Source organism: Oncorhynchus mykiss, chromosome 1 (genome assembly GCF_013265735.2).
Source record: "Oncorhynchus mykiss isolate Arlee chromosome 1, USDA_OmykA_1.1, whole genome shotgun sequence".
Taxonomy (NCBI): Eukaryota; Metazoa; Chordata; class Actinopteri; order Salmoniformes; family Salmonidae; genus Oncorhynchus; species Oncorhynchus mykiss.
This window is the reverse complement of record NC_048565.1, coordinates 45981077-46003506: the sequence shown is the minus strand read 5'-3', so window position 1 is coordinate 46003506 and position 22430 is coordinate 45981077. Positions and strand designations below refer to the sequence as shown.

At 43.3% G+C, this 22430-nt stretch overlaps 1 protein-coding gene across 5 annotated transcripts in view; it reads left to right on the top strand.

Moving 5' to 3' along the window:
• LOC110523913 (UPF0606 protein KIAA1549L) overlaps positions 1–15561 on the top strand; it is a 37260-nt gene extending 21699 nt beyond the window's left edge. Inside the window, exons 8-23 of one of the 5 annotated variants that reach the window (XM_036978514.1) lie at positions 1771–1830; positions 2380–2540; positions 3183–3354; positions 3628–3788; positions 4019–4054; positions 6165–6355; positions 8281–8408; positions 8865–8992; positions 9344–9558; positions 9993–10131; positions 10630–11010; positions 11403–11500; positions 12302–12444; positions 12625–12785; positions 12905–12978; positions 13083–15561. In XM_036978514.1, the coding sequence (XP_036834409.1) occupies positions 1771–1830; positions 2380–2540; positions 3183–3354; positions 3628–3788; positions 4019–4054; positions 6165–6355; positions 8281–8408; positions 8865–8992; positions 9344–9558; positions 9993–10131; positions 10630–11010; positions 11403–11500; positions 12302–12444; positions 12625–12785; positions 12905–12934 (2204 nt within the window). In that variant the 3' untranslated portion in view covers positions 12935–12978; positions 13083–15561. Of the gene's footprint in view, positions 1–1770; positions 1831–2379; positions 2541–3182; positions 3355–3627; positions 3789–4018; positions 4055–6164; positions 6356–8277; positions 8409–8864; positions 8993–9343; positions 9559–9992; positions 10132–10629; positions 11011–11402; positions 11501–12301; positions 12445–12624; positions 12786–12904; positions 12979–13082 lie in introns of all 5 variants that reach the window. The other 4 variants (XM_036978522.1, XM_036978497.1, XM_036978506.1 and 1 more) reach the window with 4 other exon arrangements.
• Positions 15562–22430: the final 6869 nt, after the last annotated feature.

Here is a 22430-nt window from a genome sequence, read left to right as displayed (position 1 = left end):
TGTGATATCACTTTCCTGCGCATGTCTGTGTCAACCAGGTAAAATGCATCCATTGTGCCTTTGCTTGGTAGCCTGTCATCAGTCATCACCCATCCTAATGTTGGTAATCTTATCTCTGTAATATGCCACAAACTCATCACATTTAGATGTGCAAGAAAGTTCACATCATTTTGGATTTATCAGGCCATCAACTGATCGAGAAGAGCACTCAAATAATTCTAATTAGTAGTGATCAAGTGAGAAAAATTTGCCCGTCTGGCATTTCTAATTACCTTGTTATACATTACCGGTCAAAAGTTTTAGAACACCTACTCATTCAAGGGTTTTTCTTTATTTTGACTATTTTCTGCATTGCAGAGTAATAGTGAAGACATCAAAACTATAAAATAACACATATGGAATCATGTAGTAACCAGTATAAAGATTTTAGACTCCGCAAAGTAGCCAACCTTTGCCTTGATGACAGCTTTGGACACTCTTGGCATTCTCTCAACCAGCTTTGTGAGGCAGTCACCTGGAATGCATTTCAATTAACAGGTGTGCCTTCTTAAAAGTTAATTTGTGGAATTATTTTCCTTCTTAATGTGTTTGAGCCAATCAGTTGTGTTGTGACAAGGTTTGTGTGTGTGTGTGTGGGGGGGGGGGGGGGGGGGGGGGAGATAGCAACAACCATCAAGCGCTATGAGAACCACTATAGGAATGTGAAACCCAGAGGATAAGTTCATTAAAGTCACCAGCTTCAGAAATTGCAACCCAAATAAATGCTGTGAACTGATGATCTCCGCATGTGTATTTCCCACCATAAAGCATGGAGGAAGAGGTGTTATGGTGTGGGGGTGCTTTGCTGGTGACACTATCTGTGATTTATTTAGAATTCAAGGCACACTTAACCAGCAGGGCTACCATAGCATTCTGCAGCGATACTATTCCCATCTGGTTTGCGCTTAGTGGGACTGTCATTTGTTTTTAACAGGACAATGACCCAACACACCTCCAGGCTGTGTAAGGGATATTTTACAAAGAAGGAGAGTGATGGAGTGCTGCATCAGATGACCTGGCCTCCACAATCCCCTGACCTCAATTGAGATGGTTTGGGATGAGTTGGACAGCAGAGTGAAGGAAAAGCAGCACAAAAGTGCTCAGAATATATGGGAACTCCTTCAAGACTATTGGAAAAGCATTCATCATGTAGCTGGTTGAGAGAATGCCAAGAGTGTGCAAAGTTGTCATCAAGACAAAGGTTGGCTACTTTGCGGAGTCTAAAATCTTTATACTGTATAACACTTTTTTGGTTACTACATGATTCCATCGTGTTATTTCATAGTTTTGATGTCTTCACTATTACTCTGCAATGCAGAAAATAGTCAAAATAAAGAAAAACCCTTGAATGAGTAGGTGTGTCTAAACTTTTGACTGTATATATGCATTTTTTTTAAGCACAAAACTATTTTCGGCAACAGGGATCTTGATCCAGAAGGGGATTGAATGTCTCTGCTGTAACCAAGAGGCTTGATCTTGGTATCAAGCCACGTAGCTTTCAAGTTAGCCAACCAAATGCATAGCTGGACTCCTGAGCTGGATATAATTTATTTGGCACATCTTCGATTTCTTGTAGTTATACTTAACTTATTGTTATAAGCAGTGGCCGAGCACGCACCCCTGCAGCCCCTTGTATACGGTATAAACGGTATATTGCCCAAGCCTACTCTCTGTAACCTCTCTCTCATCTCTGCTCTCCCTCTCTCTTTCTCTCTCCCTTTCACTCCACAGCACTAGAGTACCACAACCTCAACACATCCACTGCCACAAAGCACTACTGGGTGATCACAGGTAATTTAAACTGTCATTGATTTTCACTAACTGCTAGTTAGTTAGTGCTTTGGTCGACTGTGTGTTGTGTACATTTGCCTGTGGTGTTTCTTCTCCCAACATCTTTGAGCTCCTCCTTTCCCTCCCGAATCCTATTGATGCATTATTTAGAGCTTCCTGACATCTGTTTCTGTGAGATCACATCGGATAAATGCTCGGTGTGAAGGAGGCCCTGTTTTGTGAGAGGACTCTAAATGGCACACCTTTCTGCCACTGTCGTGATGAGACTGCAGTGCGCCCAGGTCAGCCCTACTATAATATGACTTACAAGTTTTAAATTGAGGAATGACCAAACCTCTCTTTCCTCCTCTGTCCCTATCCCACCTCTCCATTACCTCTCTATCCCTCTCTTTTCCTCTTACCTCTCTCTCCCCCCTCTCCCCTCACTTCCCCCTCCCCCTCTCTCCACCTCTCTCCCCCCTCACATCCCCCTCCCCGTCTCCACCTCTCTCTCTCTCTCTCTCTCTCTCTCTCTCTCTCTCTCTCTCTCTGTGCTCCACTGCTCTGCAGTAATTCAGGATGTTGACAGCTCTTCTCTGGAAGGGAATTATCAGAGCTTTGCTAGTTTAATGGAGCAGCGGCTGGCTGAGCTTTTTTTGGTGTCTGGGCGTCAGGGGAGTCAGGGGAGCCGCTTTAGAAGGGCCACCACCGTCGGGAGCTACACTGTCCAGGTGAGGCGGGCACGCACACACACACACACACACACACACACACACACACACACACACACACACACACACACACACACACACACACACACACACACACACACACACACACACACACACACACACACACACATACACACACACACACACACAGGGGACTGCATGCTCACTCACTGATAAACCACTCAGTCCCATTTTATGTTCACTTGCCCCAGAGTTTCACTATTTTATGAAGATTCACGGAATTTCTATGTCCCCTTTTAGGTTTTGTCACAGATTAACATTTTTATGTAACGTCACAGATGATCAGGTTTTATGAGGGGGGAGAGAGCTCATGTAACGGATGTTGAGCTCTTCCATTTAACACTCCCTTCCCCCTTCTTTATGGCAAGCTTTAATCACAGCCCGTGATGAAACCATTATGACGTATTATGGACATTAAACATGTGATCTATACTAAAATACAATGAATTCCACTGATTCATATTAATCCCATGAGTGTGTTCCCTGAGTGCTGTTATTTTTGGAGTGTTTCAAATACATAATTACTGCTATTGTATTTTTGCAATGTCTCATATGACAGCACTGCATGTCTCATGCCATATGACAGCACCGAATCCACCAAATTGTGCTGCTCTTGTTTAGATGGTTGGCATTCGTCGACTCCCGGGGCCTAAGAACTCAGCCGAAATGACCTACTATGCCCAACTGAATGGTGCCCCCATAACTGGCACCACTGCAGCTAAGACCCTCAGTACCTTGGATTCCCAAACCATGGCCCTCACTCTGGGCTACTTTGTCCTGCTCCAAGCTGATCGTAGGTTATTATTTTTTTTTACACATCTTTACCAAACAGCCTTAACATTATTCTCTTACATGAAGTCTACAGAACTAGCTTTTTCAGTCATAAAGAGATGGATGCATAGGAGTTATTGCAGTATATTTTAGTTATGCTCAGGCTGAAGCACTTCTATCTGTCTCGTAGCCTGTTGAATAGCTATGTGCCTCAATCATTTTGTAATGATTGCAAACAAAAATACATATTGATAGATATGGGTGTATTTATTTGGTCTCCATGGTTCCCCGACAGCTGTGGTAAAGGGCCCGCCTGCCAATCTGTGGATCATGGCTGTGCTGACGCCTGTTGCCCTGGTGATGGTTGTTGTCGCCATGGTCACCGCCATCCTGTGCAAGAGGAACAGGGTCATCTTCAAGACGGGCGCTTTCAGGAGCTTCAAACCCCGCTCTAAGGTGAACTTTGCATATCTCTTATCACCTTAATGCGCAGTTCCGAGAAATGTCTTTATCTTGGGCGGGTCTTAACACTTTGTCTTGAGTTCGCTCAATTACTTCTAGCCAATGGTGACGATAGTGATGGGTGCTCAATAAGCATGATGGGGCGGCGAAATGAGAATCCAGATGGTTAATGTGATGGAAGTGAATCCTCGGCTAAATGTCCCTTTAATTGTCTTCTTGTTTAGACATCCTATCGGAGGGAGGGCAGTTATCACCACCAGGTATTGACTGAGTGTTATTTGTGAATAAATGCATGTTGACAGTGCCTGGGGGGAATCAATGGAAGGGGTGGAGTGGGCTCACCATGGCTTATCGTCCACGATCAGTGGGCCATTTTATACGTCCTTATCCACCAGGCTTCTTCTCATCTCATACCAGCCAGTGGCTCAGTGGCGCAATCCAAGCGATCAGTAATTTTGTTACTGGATTAAATATTGTGCCATTTAGATGAATAGAGATGAATAGAGATAGAGATGAATAGAGATAGAGATGAATAGAGATAATGTATAACTTCTGTACGTCACACCAAAATCACTCCCTCCAGAAGAAGAGATGTAACATCAGTGCATATTTTTGGATGGGAAAAGAGAAGCGCCAGCTCCAGTTTATGGTGTAGGACAAGGTCAGACATACACTAGTGTCAAGTAAAAATAGGACAGTAGGATAGGACTTCCTCTCCCAGAACCTGGCCAATTAGCACCATATTTGCCAACAACATCTTACATGTGCGAGTACAGTGCTTCAAGGCTTTGATGATTTGTGAAACTGTTTGTGAACCTTTCATGTCACTGGGTTGGTTTTGAATGTGACATGAATGATTTGAAACGGCACCAAAAAAGGAGATTCACATGCGATGCTGCGAGGCAGATTTCTCTCTCTGTCCCTTGCTGATCCAGAGATGTGGCACGCATGCGCAAATTAGACACACGTTCTTATAATTACTTGGTTTATGAATAGCTTGTGGCGATATGACAAAAGGACATTAGTGGTAAATGTGCTGAGTTGAGCTCTTTGGTTCCACCACACTGCACGTATGTGCAGTCTGTTGCAGTGGAATGTGTTTGTGTCCAAACGTTCTGGGAATGAAGACAGAATACCAAGCAGAGCCTAACCCACTAGGGAGATAGTGGACTTCTCGAAACACCAGTCCCAGCACATAATTATCCATCAAAGTGGGACAATGACGCAAAGCTGCAAATCAATGGCATGGCTTCAGTCTGCATGGGTGTTTGTTGTTGTTGCGTTGATCATTCAATACGTGAGCGTATTTCATTGCTCTCCAAACACAGTATGTGGTATAGTCCGTCACGTGGCTTTATTTTTGGCCGTTTGTGCAACGAAAACAAATATCATGTCAATCATAATTTAGTTGTTTAGAGTGGTTCTGCCATGAGGTCTCTTTACAAAAAGTCCCTTGTTAAAAAAAATAATAATAATCAAACCTCTCCTTCTCCATCAGTATACCAAAGGAGCCCAAGTCAAAACACAGAATCCATCTTTGTCGAATACATCACAGAGTAGCCTTGTGCAGAGTCTCGGATCAGCTCCATGTCTTTATCAAACTGGGCAGTTGAAAGATGAAAGGAGGCCATTTATAAAGTTAACCGCATCAAGTGGACAGATAGGTCTGCCTCCTGCCAGTGAAACATGTCTCTGTTGAGCTCAGCCTTCAAGGTTCATCTGTAGAAACATTCCCCCTGACTGTGACTGTCCAATAGGATGAAGCCATCCTGTCCTCATACATTATCTCAGCCAGACTCTCACTGTTGTGAAATGTCACTAATCTCAGGATGAGGTAAAGATGTCTGCACAAACAGTGTGTCGATTTATCTCACAACCAGGTGTGGTGATGCAATTGATGGCACCGTGCAAGACACTTGAATTATTAAAGCTGTGTGAGGTTGTATTCTCCCTTTCTATCCCCACATGCACTAGAAAAACATTGAATATAATGTATTTACATATTTAGAGTTTTCCAAAAAAAATTGAATTTGAAAACAAATGTATCTGTCTGTACATTCTGTTCATTTCGCTGTTTTGCAATGCAGAGAGGCTTCATGAAATGAGAGTAATTTGGTGAAACAAAGAAACTGCCTAGGTATAATATAAATCATAAACCAATTTAATTGTCAATTTCTTTCTTCCAATATATCCCAACTTCAAAGGTGCTATTAGACACTTCGTTTGAACATTTAGTAGTCTTTACTTGCTGACTGAGAGAAATCAGAGCTCACCGAGCCAACTTTGTCATTTACCTTATCTGTAAATTAAATGTCATTCTCCTTTACTTTACCACAGATCATATGTCATCGTAAACCCTCTCTGTCCCAGCATGTGCAGGGATTTGACTATGCCAAGAAGCACATAGGCCATCAGCAAGGTGAGGAGACCGTCTCTGTTACCAAGGAGACGCTGGTTCTGGGCCTCCCAGTGAGAGATGCCCCGTTGTCATTGGACAGGAAGGTGCACCAGGATGGGACTGCCTCTAAAAGACCTCCTTCTGCTGACATCATCCACAAAGGGTAAGAAAAACACTGAATTCAATTTAAACAGAATGATCTCCCTGTTTTCTTTAGATTACCAGAACACATTTGGATTTGTTTGTGGCAATACTTTAAGTCAAGGAAAATGCACCAAAAATATGACAGTCTTGGACAGATTGCATAGAATCTGCTTAAATCTGCTCATGTTGACTGGCTTACAGTTTGCCTGGGTGTTGCCAATTCCAAGAATCGTAGCCATCTATCACTAGGAAAAGGCAATAGAAAGAAGAATTTGTAATGAAAAACTTGTGATTCATGAATGCGTTATTGCCGTGCCACAAAATGAATACAGCCTCCTCTCTTCCCTCTAGTCTAGAACACTAAAGACTGTGTTTAGACAGGCAGCCCAATTCTGATATCTTTTCCCACCAATTGGTCTTTTGACCAATCACACCAGATATTGTCACACCAGATCTTTGTAATAGCGGATCTGATTGGTCAAAAAAACAGTTAGTGAAAACAATATCAGAATCGGTCTGCCTGTCTAAACGTAGCCAAAGCTAAGCTTGAGCTGCCTATCGAGCCATCTTTCCTTTGAATTTCCAATGCATAAAAATGCTCATTCTAACACACTGGAAGAAATGGTACAGACCAACCAAAGGCTTGATTTTTTTTTTACTGACCCAACCCAAAACATCCGTCATTGTCAGCTGTCAAACAGATCTCCCCTATCTTTGGCTGATTTAGACCCACTTGGACTTTTTAGTGCCATATTTACGGCCGCCATGCTGGAGGTGTGACATGAGTCTGCTGCAATGATTACTGGGCCTTGAAGGCACTGCAGTGCAGACCTGGGTTCAAATAGTACTGTAAGTCTTTCAAATGCTTTGAGTATTTGCTTTGCCTGCCTGGAGTACCAGACGAGTGGGCGTTGTAGTTTTTGACCATTCTATTGACTCATTAAACCAGGCAAGCTCAATCAAACACTGATCAAGTATTTGAAACGATTTGAAATAGTATCTGAACTCAGGTCAGCTGCTGTTCCAGTCACCCTTTGGATGGACCCCAGGGCTCATTCAGACTGGGATTAGCAAGGCTACAAACACAGGTCCTCTGCTGCTGTCATTGGGATTCTGCAGTGTGATGATTATACAACAAAACGCCTTTGAAAGGATACTGAGCATAATAACTGGGGAAAAAAACAAACAAGGGGTAAACACACAGTGGTGTATAGTGAATAGAGGCTGAACACTGGGCTTGGTAACGTGAGTGAACTTACACAGCCTGGAGAGATGCTTCCAGGGCCATGTTTGATTCAGTGTTTTTCTGGGCTCACGTTGACAGGAATACACACAGACACATATTCTCTCCCTCTCTCTCTCTCTCTCTCTCTCTCTCTCTCTCTCTCTCTCTCTCTCTCTCCCTCTCTCTCTCCCCCTCCCCCCCCCCCCCCCTCTCTCTCTCTCTCTCTCTCTCTCTCTCTCTCTCTGTCTCAGTCTGGCTATTTATCACATAAGTAGAACAGTGCCTCATTATACAAGCCTCATGAATGTGGATTCCATTTTGCATTTCTGAATGCATAACACCCTTCGAATGACCTGATCCATACATTCTGAAGAGGGATGTCGATATGAGCTGACATGATGGGTGTACTTGTTCCAAGCTATCTTATATGACATCACATCAGACTGGTGTGTTAGTCACTCGTGTCTCTGCCTGTTGGTTACTCCTGAAAAGATACCAGGGGAGATATGTTGACATTAAGCTAGAAGCACCCACGGTGCTAGCCTGTGGTCTAAGCTAGCACACCACCTGTCGAGGTGTCTGTATTACGCACTGCAGTCAGTCTTCACGGGTTAGAACTGTGGCCAGGGGGCTGTGTGATAGCGGCATTAACCTTGGATAATACTGTATGCACAGAGCTTACCACTGCCTGCCTCTGTTGCTATGGTTACCCGCAGCAGGTTGCCAAGCGAGGACGGCTCGGTTGCGAGCAACGAATCCGGGAAACTCAACACGGGCAAGAGCTTGGCGGCACGGAGGGCTGCGGCACAGAAGAGCACCAAGGAGGATCTGCTGCACAAGAGGAGCGGTGAGAGAGAGGCGAGAGGCCACGCTCTGACTACTGTAGGCTACTGCTGCGTGTCCACACAATGTTATGTCATCACACAGGCTTGAGACACTGTAGGACCAATAGGAGAGAGCTAATGAATTGTAAATAAACACATATATGCATGGACACATGCCCTCACTTACACAGTGCTCTCACTCACACACACACACACACACACACACACACACACACACACACACACACACACACACACACACACACACACACACACACACACACACATACACACACACACACACACAAGCACACATGCACACAAGCACACACGCACACACGCGCGCACACACGCGCGCACGTGCACACACCGCATGTCTTACTGCAGTAACTCAGGCAGTGTGAGTGGGGATAACAGCAGGATCAGTAGTAGCTGGGCTAGCTAGTGCTGTGCTAAATAGCAATGTCCTCTCACCCCAGCAGATCCCTACGAGGACCACACCGGCTCACTGCGACTCATCACCATCAAGCCAATGGCAGCCCAGCCCACATACTCCTACCCATCCTCCTCCAGTCACAGCCAGGACTCTGTCGTCCTCAATGGGGAGGTGAGAGCCCGTCCCCGGCCTGCTGGGAATGATGTCATACTTAGTCGGCCAGCCTGTCCCAAATTGCTCCCTTCCCCTTCCCCTTAGCCCCAACCCTTTATACGCAGATCTGAAGATAGTTCTGGATAGGTACGGAACAGGCAGTGTAGAGGTGGGGCTACTGTATATTTCACTTGGACTACAGATCTGCAAACATCAATGGGTTAGGGCCAAGGGGAAATAAGAATGGAATTGAAACCAGTTGTTTATTTATAGGGAAGAGAAACCTCACCAAGTATACGCATAATACCAAGCAATGCCAAACTAGAATCAATATACAAATGTAATGGATACAAATGACTTTGTCCACAGGCAAACATGGGGCTCAAGCAGAAAACCGACATCGAACACTACAGGAACAAAGTCCGCCAGAAAGCCAAGAGAAAAGGCTACTGTGATTTCCCCATCACAGACAATGGCATCCACCCATACAACCCCAGAGAGAGGCACAGTAGGCCTGAGATGGCAAAGGAGCCAATGACTGCTGAGGAGAAGAGGGCCTCCTATGCAGGATGCCACATCAGGAGGTGGGGGAGCATCCACATTATGTAGTATGCCGAGAGACATACAGTATACTACACAGGAAGCATTCATTTCATGTTTGAGTGGGTGTTCAGTGGGCGTTCAGTGTATGCAGATCCACTGATTTAAAAGTCACTTTTCAAAATGCCTGTGCTGCAGCACCGGTGCCTTTTCTGGGCGAGAGTATCTGCTGACGTGATGCTTGACTGCCACTTCTCCCTGGTACCTGTTTAGTAACTGTCTGAAATTTTCCAGTAAGGGAGCAGTTGTAAGTCCATTTTGTATATCCAGGTGTTCAGTTTAAACCTCTGCTGCAGCGCAGAGAAATAATTGAATCAGCCCAACTGTGGATGTTTGCAGATGACATTTTTTACTGATGATGATGATATTAATGATGGCTGTAATAATGACGACGGCAACTATGATATCCCTACTTCAGGCACCCCCCATCGAGAGAGCCAGCCTACTGGAGCCGTCAGTCCCTGGCCGCCAGCAGCCCTAGCCCCGTGGAGACGGAGATGGACCTGCTGGTCCTCAGGGAGAGGTCCAGGAGAGGCATCCGCAACAGCGGTTATGACGTGAGTCATCACTGAATATCACTGCATCCATGAGACATAGATGTCCTTAAATGCCGATGTAACTGCAGGGAGAATGTCCTAAAATGAACACCATACTCCTGGAGTCACTGCAGGGGCAAAGGTGGTTGAGCCTAGAGAAGTTCTGGTACTGGGGTGCAATAACCTAGAGAAAACCCTAGGACAAAGCCTTTCCCATTATACCTACCTCTCCCAATCCTCACTTTTAAGCTCCATGGCTGAAATGAAGAGGATTACCTTCAGCCGAACTTTAAAACCTTCATCTAGCGCTGCCTGGGAGCCCATTCTTTATGCTGCCTGAACCTTGCTGAATGTCAATGACAGTGAATATGATTTATAGCCTGTTCAGTGATTTAGATTGGAAATTCGATACCAGTTAATAGCTCTGAATGTTCGGTGCTTTTAAATTGCAAATGGATAACCGTGTATGTGTACGATTCGTGTGTGTGTGTGTGTGTATTTTGTCTTCCTGTGAGTCAGGCAGAGCCAGAGACGTTCCAGGAGACCAATGTGGACCGACTGATGTGCTCCCTGGGTTATGGTGGAAGCCATCAGGTCAAAGGTCTCTCGGACTCGTCCACTCTGAGCTCTCAGCCCTCCATCGACGAGGTCCGGCAGCAGATGCATATCCTGCTGGGTAATGCCTTTGGGCTGGCCCCAGACGAGCCCTCGCCTGCCAGCCACCACCACCACCACCACCCTCACCCCCACCTCCACAGTTCCTACAATCCCAGCCACACCAGCGCTTACTCCGAGGGTGTGACCAGCGCTCCTGGCACCATGAACCATCCATGCGGAGGAGGTCACCAGCGCGGGTCTGCCTACGGGCCGGAAATCCACCAGTGTAGCTTACCCAAACCTGTGAGTGCATTGATTAGACTGTGCAATGTAAAGCAAATGATTTAGAACAACGCATTTGTGTACGTGTGCTCTTGTATAATTGCTTATGGTGGTGCTTCAAGCAAAAATCCTGAATGCTACTGTAGAAAGTCAAGGTGTGTCGAGAGAGTAGCTGCACAGTACATATGTTTAAACACCCACACACTGATTTAACTAAGTTGTGTCTGTGTGTGTGTGTGTGTGTGTGTGTGTGTGTGTGTGTGTGTGTGTGTGTGTGTGTGTGTGTGTGTGTGTGTGTGTGTGTGTGTGTGTGTGTGTGTGTGTGTGTGTGTGTGTGTGTGTGTGTGTGTGTGTGCGTGTGTGCGTGTGTGCGTGCGTGCGTGCGTGCGTGTGTGTTGTGCTTGGTGCTGCAGGGCTTCAGGTTCACTCAGCTTCCTGACATGGGCGTTGGACCCCCACCTCCTCTGATACCCTCCAGGCCTGGACCCCCTACCGGGACCTCAATGAGGCTGTACGGAACCACCCCCCCCTCCTCTTTCTCCCTTCAACACTTCTCTAGCTGTTAGAAAGACAGTAAACTGATGAAAATAACATTAATTCTGATGTATTCACATCCTCCCAATGCTAAACATGCCCAACCTATTTTTTTAAATATTTTTTTTAAAGTCTACTTAACTTGTGCACTGTGTATCCTTGTAGTGCATCCCCCATGTTTTTTTTTTTTTATCTACCGCATAATAAAGGGAAACGGAGAAAAAATAAGGTCAACTTCATATTCATCATCTCCAGCACCATCCCAAAGTCAACATATGTGAAAATGGCCCATTTCTATGTTTTGTAGTTAAAAAGATAGAGGAAGATAAGCGTTTCCTATGACGCTTAGATAAGCGTTTCCAAACTCGTGTGAGTTTGATCAGTTTTAGAGAAGGCATTGCCTACTAATTGCCTACTAATTGCCTGCTAATTGGTTGATGATGTCATTAGAAACACTTTATCTTTTTTTACTACAAAACATAGAAATGGGCCATTTTCACATAATCTGTTGGTGTTGATGTTGGGATGGCGCTAGAGATGATGAATATGAAGTTGAAAAATTGTTCAGTTTAAGTCCTTTGGCTTTAGATGTCATACTGTTCATGCATTGTGTTGTAATTCTACTCTGCGCTGTACTTTTTTCCCGCATTATTTAAAACAAATAGCATCTTCATTTGAATGCCTTGACTGTAACCAGGTTTGCGCATGAGGTTTACAGGCCACCCAGTGGTGAGATGTATGAATTACAAGGCTTTTGTCTTTGTTTCCCCTTCTGCAGTTCTTCACCCGATGTCAGCCTGAAGCCTCGTGTTTCCGAGGCCTCTGAGATGCAGAGTCAGCACAATGGTGCCCCCTATCTGCCTCTCAACAGAGCGCCCTTCCCTGCTGTTACTGTTGACCAGTCCATGACCAGCTACTCAGGTCAGAATAATAAATAGTATATATATATATATATATATTATGACTAGTAAATGTATACGTATATACATGTAAATGTGTATATATAATATACATAAGGCAAATGTATACCTTTCTCTGTCAAATTGCTTCAGTTCACTCATCCAAGCCTCTGATTGGCAAAACACTGCTTATCTCGTACAGGAAACCCAATGACAGGAGTCTATGCCATATCAGCCAACCGCCCTGGTTACTCAGACTACTTTGTCATGCCTCCACCAGCGTCGTATGGAAGCCCATCCTGGATGTCCTACCCACCAGAACCCGAGGACATCCCACACCAGTGGAATGAGACTGTAAATACTGTTAGTATCTGAACCAGACAATATCCTCTGATATTGTCCCTAGATAACTCTGTTGGTTTGATCTGGATTTATCCTCACTATTTGTCCCTGTTTTACATCATCGTCTCTTCTCTTTGCAGAATCCGTGTCATTTAGAAACCATTTGTTGAGATTACATGATCTTTGGAGCTGAGTGGAGACAGCATATATTTCGGTGGGCACACACACTTCGTAACACAACACAGAATTTTCCGATCAATGTACAGGGTTGTTGTGGCTCATTTCCTCTCATTCCATTTCCTTTTCTTTGTCTTCCAGGTGTCCTTTTGGTTAGGCAGTAGGGCCTCCCTCCCTCACATTGAGTACCCCTGGACTCGAGCACCCTGCCCTGCCCTTCTCCCCTGGCCCTGGTTACTGGCCCCTGGCTACTGGCCTCTGGCCTGCCTCCTCAGCCCAGCCATGCCCTCTCTGCTCTGCTCTCTGAGCCCCAGGTCTCCCAGACCTCACAGCCTCCATGTCAACTGCCATCAGCCAGCAGAGGATGGCCTAGACTAGAGTACAGCAGCCCTATCCCCCATGGTAGTGCCACATACAACCTCTACCCTGGTCCACACCATCCAACGACAGGGATGGCAAAGCTGGACTAACTAACTGTGCTTTTTGATTCTCCAAATTCCTTAATGGACAGAAGACTTGTACCTACTACTGGTGGTTTGTGTGTATTTTAAAAAAAAAAACTAACTTAGTCTCTCAGTTTCAGTTGTTGGATATTCGTGTGCTTTGTCGTTTACTTTCATGCTTTACTTCTTTTTAAAAGGGGGAAATAATTGAGTGAGTGTCTGTTGTGCGCTCACCTTATTAAAAGGCAAAAGAGAAAAAAAAGAAGAAAAAACCGTGCGAAGAAAGGCTTTAGTGTGAGTGGCTATGTCATTCTGTATTTTTCAAATGTACTCATGACCTTTACCCAATCAGATTACAGTAAAAAAACACAAAAAAAAACAACGGTCACCTGTTCTGTTATTCATATGCTTATGAAGTTTGTCTACTGACCACGATTATGAAAAGATGAATAGAGTCGTATATTGCCGCACACAAATGATCTTACAATAGTTCTTCACGTGTTACGGTTTTGTATTTGGAGATTTTGACTTATATTGGGTCCTATCCTTTTCACTGGACAGAGTAGTATAGGAAGATGGGTGTCGGATGGGCCACAGGTGTGTTGATTAAATATATGATGTAACGTGAAGACATTAATTATTGAAGAGACTTGTGCCAGCCGTGAGAGACAGAGAGAGAGAGCGAGAGATTTGCTTGTATATTTTGACACCATTTTCTTTAGAAGTTGACTTGCTTTACTGCATTTTTTAATTTGAAGGATGGTCAGATTGCTTTCAATCCTATTTTCTAATTTGTCAAAGGGTACCAACACAGGATCACATAGTGTAAAACAAATAGCACATTTCGAATGTATTCATGTCGGTGCATATGCTGGTATATGCAAAATTACTCACTCGGTCATAACATAAGCAAAATGATGGATAATTCTATGTTTTACTAGTATTTACTGAGTTTTCAGGATCTCAAAACAAGGAAAACATGACGGCTAGGGCCCTTTACCATGTACTGTACATGCTACTAGTTCAGTTCATCAGTACAGTTAGGTGTAGATCAACAGCCACCAAAACATGTTACCAGATTGGGCGATGTGTATTACTGCGCTGACATTGCATATCTGATAATGACATAGCGTTGGAAAAGCTTTCACACTTTCGAAATAGTAACAGAATAAGGTCTAATCAATGTGATATAATTGGAAATAGAAAATACAGTTTGGTCTATCACAATGTAGGTACGACATTAGTTTAGTATGGATTAGATGAACATAGCACTTTCTTAGATTACCTGGCTCTACAAAACTGCAGTATCAATGTGAAGACTTTGTTAAGCATGCAATATTCATATTTGAAATATTAGATTTCTTTTTTTTTTTGATTTTACAAATTTTTTGAGCTATACTCAATGATAATGACGCAAATGCAAAGTCATTATCTAGTCCATTCGTTTGACTGGGTAGGTGTCTTTAAATGGATCTCAACTGTTGCTACCCAGTTTGACAAATGTGATTTGACTATTTTTCTACAAAATGATGAATCAATTATTTTTGGGAGATGTAGTTCCAAAAATGTATGCCGAATATTCCACAGGAAATATGATGACATTTTAAAAAGCTGAAACGCAAATACCTTTTTGAGAATCTATATGATGTGCTCTGTAACACTACCTTCCTTTTCACCTCTACTCATACATTTGTAAAAAAAAAAATTCCTCTACCAGATTTGACTCACAATAAAAAGTTTCACTCAACAATGTGGATGAGACTTGAAAAGGAATCATAATGTAGCTTATACATTTAACATCTTGGCCTTTGTCGAGCACAAACCATTTGGTTGGTGCTTGGAATCATCATCATTATCACTTGTATCGCTAAAAAGACAAAAGGTACTCCAGTTTGTTTCAAATAATATCATTGGTATGTTCACCCATATTTCAAGCTAATGAATGGAAAATATGATTGATTAAAAACAGTCAAAAGGAACAGGACAAATGAGTTGACACAAGTCGATGCACTGCTGATGCATCTTTCATCCGACACGTTTCTGAGGTGGAATGTGACGACAGGCCCCTGAGGCTTCTGAAGGCACAGGAGTTTGAATCATGTCATACAGAATGCAGTTGGATGTAGTTATGCAGAATTTGGGTGGAATAAAAACCAATAAATTACAACTTAGAATTTGTTTCTTGTGTGGAACATTACAGTTTTCAACCCTGAATAAAGAATAGCTAGGGGAGAGTGAGGTGGGGGACAAAGATTTCTACTGTACATACATTTCATGATGTTGTATATCCCCGGAAATAATCAGAATTTATGTAAACATGACCGTTTTGAAAATATAGCTTGTCCAAAAAAGGTGTTCTCTTGAAACAACTTACCCCAGGTATGAGGTAAATTGAGCATAGGGACAGGGTAAGTTGAGCTGCCTTGGGGTAAGTGGGTGCTGGTGTCCTGTGACAGTGGGTGATGGTGTTGGTTGGTCAAATGCGAATGAATGGAATGGGGTTGTGGTGTATTGCACATCATAAATGTCGACCAACATTCGGATTTAGATCTCTCTGTTCAATATCACTTACCCTTCCATTTCACATTTTTAACATTTAGCAGACACTCTAATCCAAATCAATTTTATTTGTCACATACACATGGTTAGCAGATGTTAATGCGAGTGTAGCGAAATGCTTGTGCTTCTAGTTCCGACAATGCAGTAATAACAAGTAATCTAACTAACAATTCCAAAACTACTGTCTTGTACACAGTGTAAGGGGATAAAGAATATGTACATAAGGATATATGAATGAGTGATGGTACAGAGCAGCATAGGCAAGATACAGTAGATGGTATCGGGTACAGTATGTACAAATGAGATGAGTATGTAAACAAAGTGGCATAGTATAGTATAAAGTGGCTAGTGATACATGTATTACATAAGGATACCGTCGATGATATAGAGTACAGTATATACGTATGCATATGAGATGAATAATGTAGGGTAAGTAACATTATATAATGTAGCATTGTTTAAAGTGGCTAGTGATATATTTACATCACTTCCCATCAATTCCCATTATTAAAGTGGCTGGAGTTGAGTCAGTGTCAGTGTTTTGGCAGCAGCCACTCAGTGTTAGTAGTTTGCCCCCGGTGATGCGTTGTGCAGACCTCACTACCCTCTGGAGAGCCTTACGGTTGAGGGCGGAGCAGTTGCCGTACCAGGCGGTGATACAGCCCGCCAGGATGCTCTCGATTGTGCATCTGTAGAAGTTTGTGAGTGCTTTTGGTGACAAGCCGAATTTCTTCAGCCTCCTGAGGTTGAAGAGGCGCTGCTGCGCCTTCTTCACAATGCTGTCTGTGTGAGTGGACCAATTCAGTTTGTCTGTGATGTGTATGCCGAGGAACTTAAAACTTGCTACCCTCTCCACTACTGTTCCATCGATGTGGATAGGGGGGTGTTCCCTCTGCTGTTTCCTGAAGTCCACAATCATCTCCTTAGTTTTGTTGACGTTGAGTGTGAGGTTATTTTCCTGACACCACACTCCGAGGGCCCTCACCTCCTCCCTGTAGGCCGTCTCGTCGTTGTTGGTAATCAAGCCTACCACTGTTGTGTCGTCCGCAAACTTGATGATTGAGTTGGAGGCGTGCATGGCCACGCAGTCGTGGGTGAACAGGGAGTACAGGAGAGGGCTCAGAACGCACCCTTGTGGGGCCCCAGTGTTGAGGATCAGCGGGGAGGAGATGTTGTTGCCTACCCTCACCACCTGGGGGCGGCCTGTCAGGAAGTCCAGTACCCAGTTGCACAGGGCGGGGTCGAGACCCAGGGTCTCGAGCTTGATGACGAGCTTGGAGGGTACTATGGTGTTGAATGCCGAGCTGTAGTCAATGAACAGCATTCTCACATAGGTATTCCTCTTGTCCAGATGGGTTAGGGCAGTGTGCAGTGTGGTTGAGATTGCATCGTCTGTGGACCTATTTGGGCGGTAAGCAAATTGGAGTGGGTCTAGGGTGTCAGGTAGGGTGGAGGTGATATGGTCCTTGACTAGTCTCTCAAAGCACTTCATGATGACGGAAGTGAGTGCTACGGGGCGGTAGTCGTTTAGCTCAGTTACCTTAGCTTTCTTGGGAACAGGAACAATGGTGGCCCTCCAGAGCGGTTTACAAGAGCAATTAGGGTTAAGTGCCTTGCTCAATAGCACTTCGGCAGATTTTTCACCTAGTTGGCTCGGGATTCAAATCTTATCCCACCCCAACTCAACTTACCCCAAGACAAACATTTTGACTATATTGGCCCACACAGCTACAATGGACATTCATGCTAGGTTTAGAACCTCATATTGTAGCTTATAGAGACCCCAACCGATGTACATCTACTTTGGTTTAGATACAAGCATCATGAAACCTATAACACAATAAATGAATTTGACTTTGTGAAAATCCTTTTTTTTTTTTAAATGACCTAACTTGCTTACCACTTTTTCCATGTGTTTTCTTCCTTCACAGACTCCATGAAATGATGACCTCTTCCTAAATATTTGGTCACATGATTCATTTTGTGTATGGTTTCCCAGAAACAAGGGGTGGCTCAACTAATTCATTTGGCTCACGCTCTCCCCTACTGTAGAAACCTGCATGTGAGGGAGGTGTCTGACATTTTCAGTGTTTGACATTTTCTACTAAGTTCACGGAATAAATGTCAGGGTCTCACAGTCATCTAACGTGCATTGTTCCCATTGTGTAAAGAGCAGAACTTCCCCAGTGTGAAACTCATTTGACCAGTGACATTGGAGTATTAAACAAAGACTGTTAAAGGACTTTTCTTGACAGGACTTTTCAATGAGCACTGAATCCCACGTCATGGTCCTTGACTTTTTTGGGTGAGGGAACGCAACAACAAAAAAGTAAATGAAGTAGGTATCATTATAGAACAAGACTCGCAAAACCCTCTTCCTGGAGATCTATCCTCCTGTAGGTTTTCACTTCAACCCTCACTTCAACCCCAGTTATAACTAACATAATACATTTTATAAACCAGCTAATTATTAGAATCGGGTGTACTAGATGTGGGTTGGAATGAAAACCTATAGGATGGTAGCTCTCCAGGAACAGGGTTGGAGAGCCCTGTTATTTAATATGCATAAAATGCATCCTCCAATTGCAACGTCTGCCTATGCCCACACATATTGTCTCAAGTAAAACATATATTTTTAATACCCTCAAACACAGGCATACCTAATTTTAAAATAGGCCATCATCACTGTCAATGGCGAATGGTAATTATTTACGTTTTATCGGTGAAACTGCATCTGCATGCCAATCATTTTCTGGGGAATAGCCTGTGCATTTCGATATGTGTGTTTCGTGAGCGAATTAGAACAGATTATGTTAACGAACTATTAACCTGTCTTGTATTTTGTTTCAATCAAAGCATAAATCCTGCCTAGTGGCGCGCTCTAATTGAGTTTTGGCGCATGATATTTATTTCGGTGACTATTCAGCTTCAGCTAACCATCCTAAAATCTCATTGGAACCGATGAGGTGTTTTTTTTCTTCGGTAACAGTAACATTATAGGCCTACTACTGTATGCTATGCTATTATATTCGGTTCTGTTATGTAAAATACTCATGATTCGTTATGTCATCTCCCATAGACAGATTCTCGTGGACATGAAACAGCGAGGCAATCATTCAGTAATTCAGCTCTGATCGAGATTTTCTAAACGAGCACCATTGTGCGAAGTGATCATCTTCTATTTGTAATAACAATACGTGATGAGTAGAAGAGCTATTAGGCGTAGGCAACAGATCTTGATGAGTGCTATTTTAAACGATTGGAGCGCCCTTCGTGGTTGTGATAGGACAGCACCAGGATCGCACAGTGATGTTTAAGAAGTTGAACCAACTTGTTGTGTTTAAGGATAGCTGGATGTTAGTTCAGGAAAAATATATAATTTGCCTTAAACCCTAATAGGCCTACGACTACCTGGTATAGCTATTTGTAGGCTATAACCTAACAAGCACGTGTAACGTTACCATTATATCATGGTACTGTCTGCGAGGAGAGCTTTAGTTGCTATTGCCATTTCATTGTATTGTGTAGCTAACACTACGCTGTATCAAAAAATAAACTTTGATTTGAATAGCTTGAACATATGGTTACAATATACCCGATTGCAGAATAAAATAAAACAGAGAGATGAACTACCAATTCATAGACTGTATTTGCATAAATGTTATCAACAAATCAATTGAACAAGAAGTGAACATAAATCGTTACTACATAGAATTGCAGGAAATTCGCTGTAAAAACAGACATACAATCCAGCTTTTGCTGTGGTGTATTCATGCGCCTCAATAAGCATTTTTTTTAAACCTCCATTCTGATTGGTTAAAGTGGTCAATTCTTATACAGGCCTCAGCAGTGCACACAAGTAGCCTATAGTTCAGCATAATTCTCGCCACTGCCAGAGACAAGACAGGGAAGAAACCACCGTTTACTGTACCTCTAGGCTGTTATGCACATTTATTTGGTTTGACATTCTATCTTTTTTTTCTTATTTTCTGTGGTAATTAAATATAATCTATTTAGAATTGATCAGAATTATTTTTTTACCAGCTCGGTGTATTCTCAAATTGAAGAAGGTGAAGTAGCGCCCGGCAGCACTCCACCCCTGGTTAAGATACACTTCCGTTTTAGGGACATAAATCCATATGAGATCTAAAGTAACATGGGATGAGTTTAGCTTTTAGATCCAGATTGTCAGTAAGCCTGAGAGTAAACCAAAGAGTCTCGATCAGGTGTTTTATTGTTCTACTCTCAAGACATAAAGCCCGTAAAACATGGGGTCAAAACACTCAGCTCAAAACACACTCAGCTCGTAGGAAAAGTGTGATCATCAACTGGCAGTTCTCCTGTATTTCCATTAGGGGGAGGCAGAATTCCTCTAATGCATTAAGGTTTCATCTTCCTATCCTTTTGCAAAACCTTTCTTGCATTAATGGAGGTTTAGATGCTATTTTCCTCCCATGATGCCTCTGGATTTCTTCTCAAACACGTTATAGTGTTATCCAGACATGGCTCTTGTCTAATGTTCCCGCCCAGCGGGCAACACTGGTTGGAATGACATCATTGCTTGCTCTTTATCTTGCTGCTGCTGAGACAACCCTGTTTAACAACAACACCATACCCAGGTAACCCATCCCCTGCGGCTCTGGATCTGATGTCCCTACCTGCCAAGGTGTCTGTCACATCTCATCTCCCTGACCATGGAACAAGCCCCAGGCAGCGATGCAGTGACAAAAACAATCCCCTCTTCACCACATTGTTTTGATCTGTTTCTTCCTCTCTCCTACTGAGGTAGTCAACACACAGAGCACAGCCTCCAGGACCACTGCTTCTGCAAAAGCAATGGGATTATATCCAACTTTAATAACAGGGTGTCTCTAAATCAGTGGAGGCTACTGGGGGGAGGACGGCTCAAAACAATGGCTGGAATGGAGTCGTCCTCCCCTCAGCAGCCTCCACTGCTCTCAATCCCTGATAGCTTAGTGTTTTGCTTGATCTACATCTGGTTGTCATGATGGATCCATACTACCCCTGAACTGGACCAAACTACGCACACAGAAGTTTAAGTCATTAATGAATTAACCACCATAATGGCAACATTGAGGACACACCTACTCATTTAAGGGTTTTTCTTTAAATGTACTAATTTCTATGTTGTAGAATAATAGGGAAGACATCAAAACTATGAAATAACACATGGAATCATGTAGTAATCAAAAAAAGTGTTACTTTTCAAATTCTTCAAAGTAGCCACCCTTTGCCTTGATGACAGCTTTGCACACTCTTGACATTCTATCAACAAGCTTCACCTGGAATGCTTTTCCAGCAGTCTTGAATGAGTTCCCACATATGCTGAGCATTTGTTGGTTACTTTTCCTTCACTCTGTGTCCAACTCATCCCTAACCATCTCAATTTGGTTGAGGTCGGGGGATTGTGGAGGCCAGGTCATCTGATGCAGCGCTCCATCACCCTGCTTAGTCAAATATACCTTACATAGCCTGGGGTGGGTTTTGGGTCATTGTCCTGTTTAATAACAAATAATAGTCCGACTAAGCGCAAACCAGATGGGATGGCGTATCGCTGCAGAATGCTGTGGTAGCTATGCTGGTTAAGTGTGCCTTGAATTCTAAATAAATCACTGACAGTGTCACCAGCAAAGCACCCCCACACCATCACACCTCCTCCATGATTCACGGTGGGAACCACACATGCGGAGATAATCCGTTCACCTACTCTGCATCTCACAATGACACGGCGGTTTGAAGCACAAATCTCAAATTTGGACTCATCAGACCAAAGAACAGATTTCCACCGGTCTAATGTCCATAGCTCATGTTTCTTGGCCCAAATAAGTTATTCTTATTGGTGTCTTTTAGTAGTGGTTTCTTTGCAGCAATTCGACCATGAAGGCCTGATTCACGCAATCACCTCTGAACAGTTGATGTTGAGATGTGTCTGTTACTTGAACTCTGTGAAGCATTTATTTGGGCTGCAGTTTCTGAGGCTGGTAACTCTAATATGTACCATGTTTTGTGCTGCCACCTTGTTGTGTTGCTACCATGTTATTGTTATGTTGTGTTGCTACCATGCTGTGTTGTCATGTGTTGCTGCCTTGCTATGTTGTTGTCTCTCTTTATGTAGTGTTGTGTTGTCTCTCTTGTTATGTGTGTTTTGTCCTATATTTATATTGTATTTTTTTATTTATTTTTAAATCCCAGGCCCCCGTCCCCGCAGGAGGCCTTTTGCCTTTTGGTAGGCCGTCATTGTAAGCAACAATTTGTTCTTAACTGACTTGCCTAGTTAAATAAAGGTTATATAAAATAATGAACGTATCTTCTGCAGCAGAGGTAACTCTGGGTCATCCTTTCTTGTGGCGGTCCTCATGAGCCAGTTTCATCATAGTGCTTGATGGGTTTTGCAACACCACTTGAAGAAACTTTCAAAGTTCTTGACATTTTCCAGATTGACTGACTTTCATGTCTTAAAGTAATG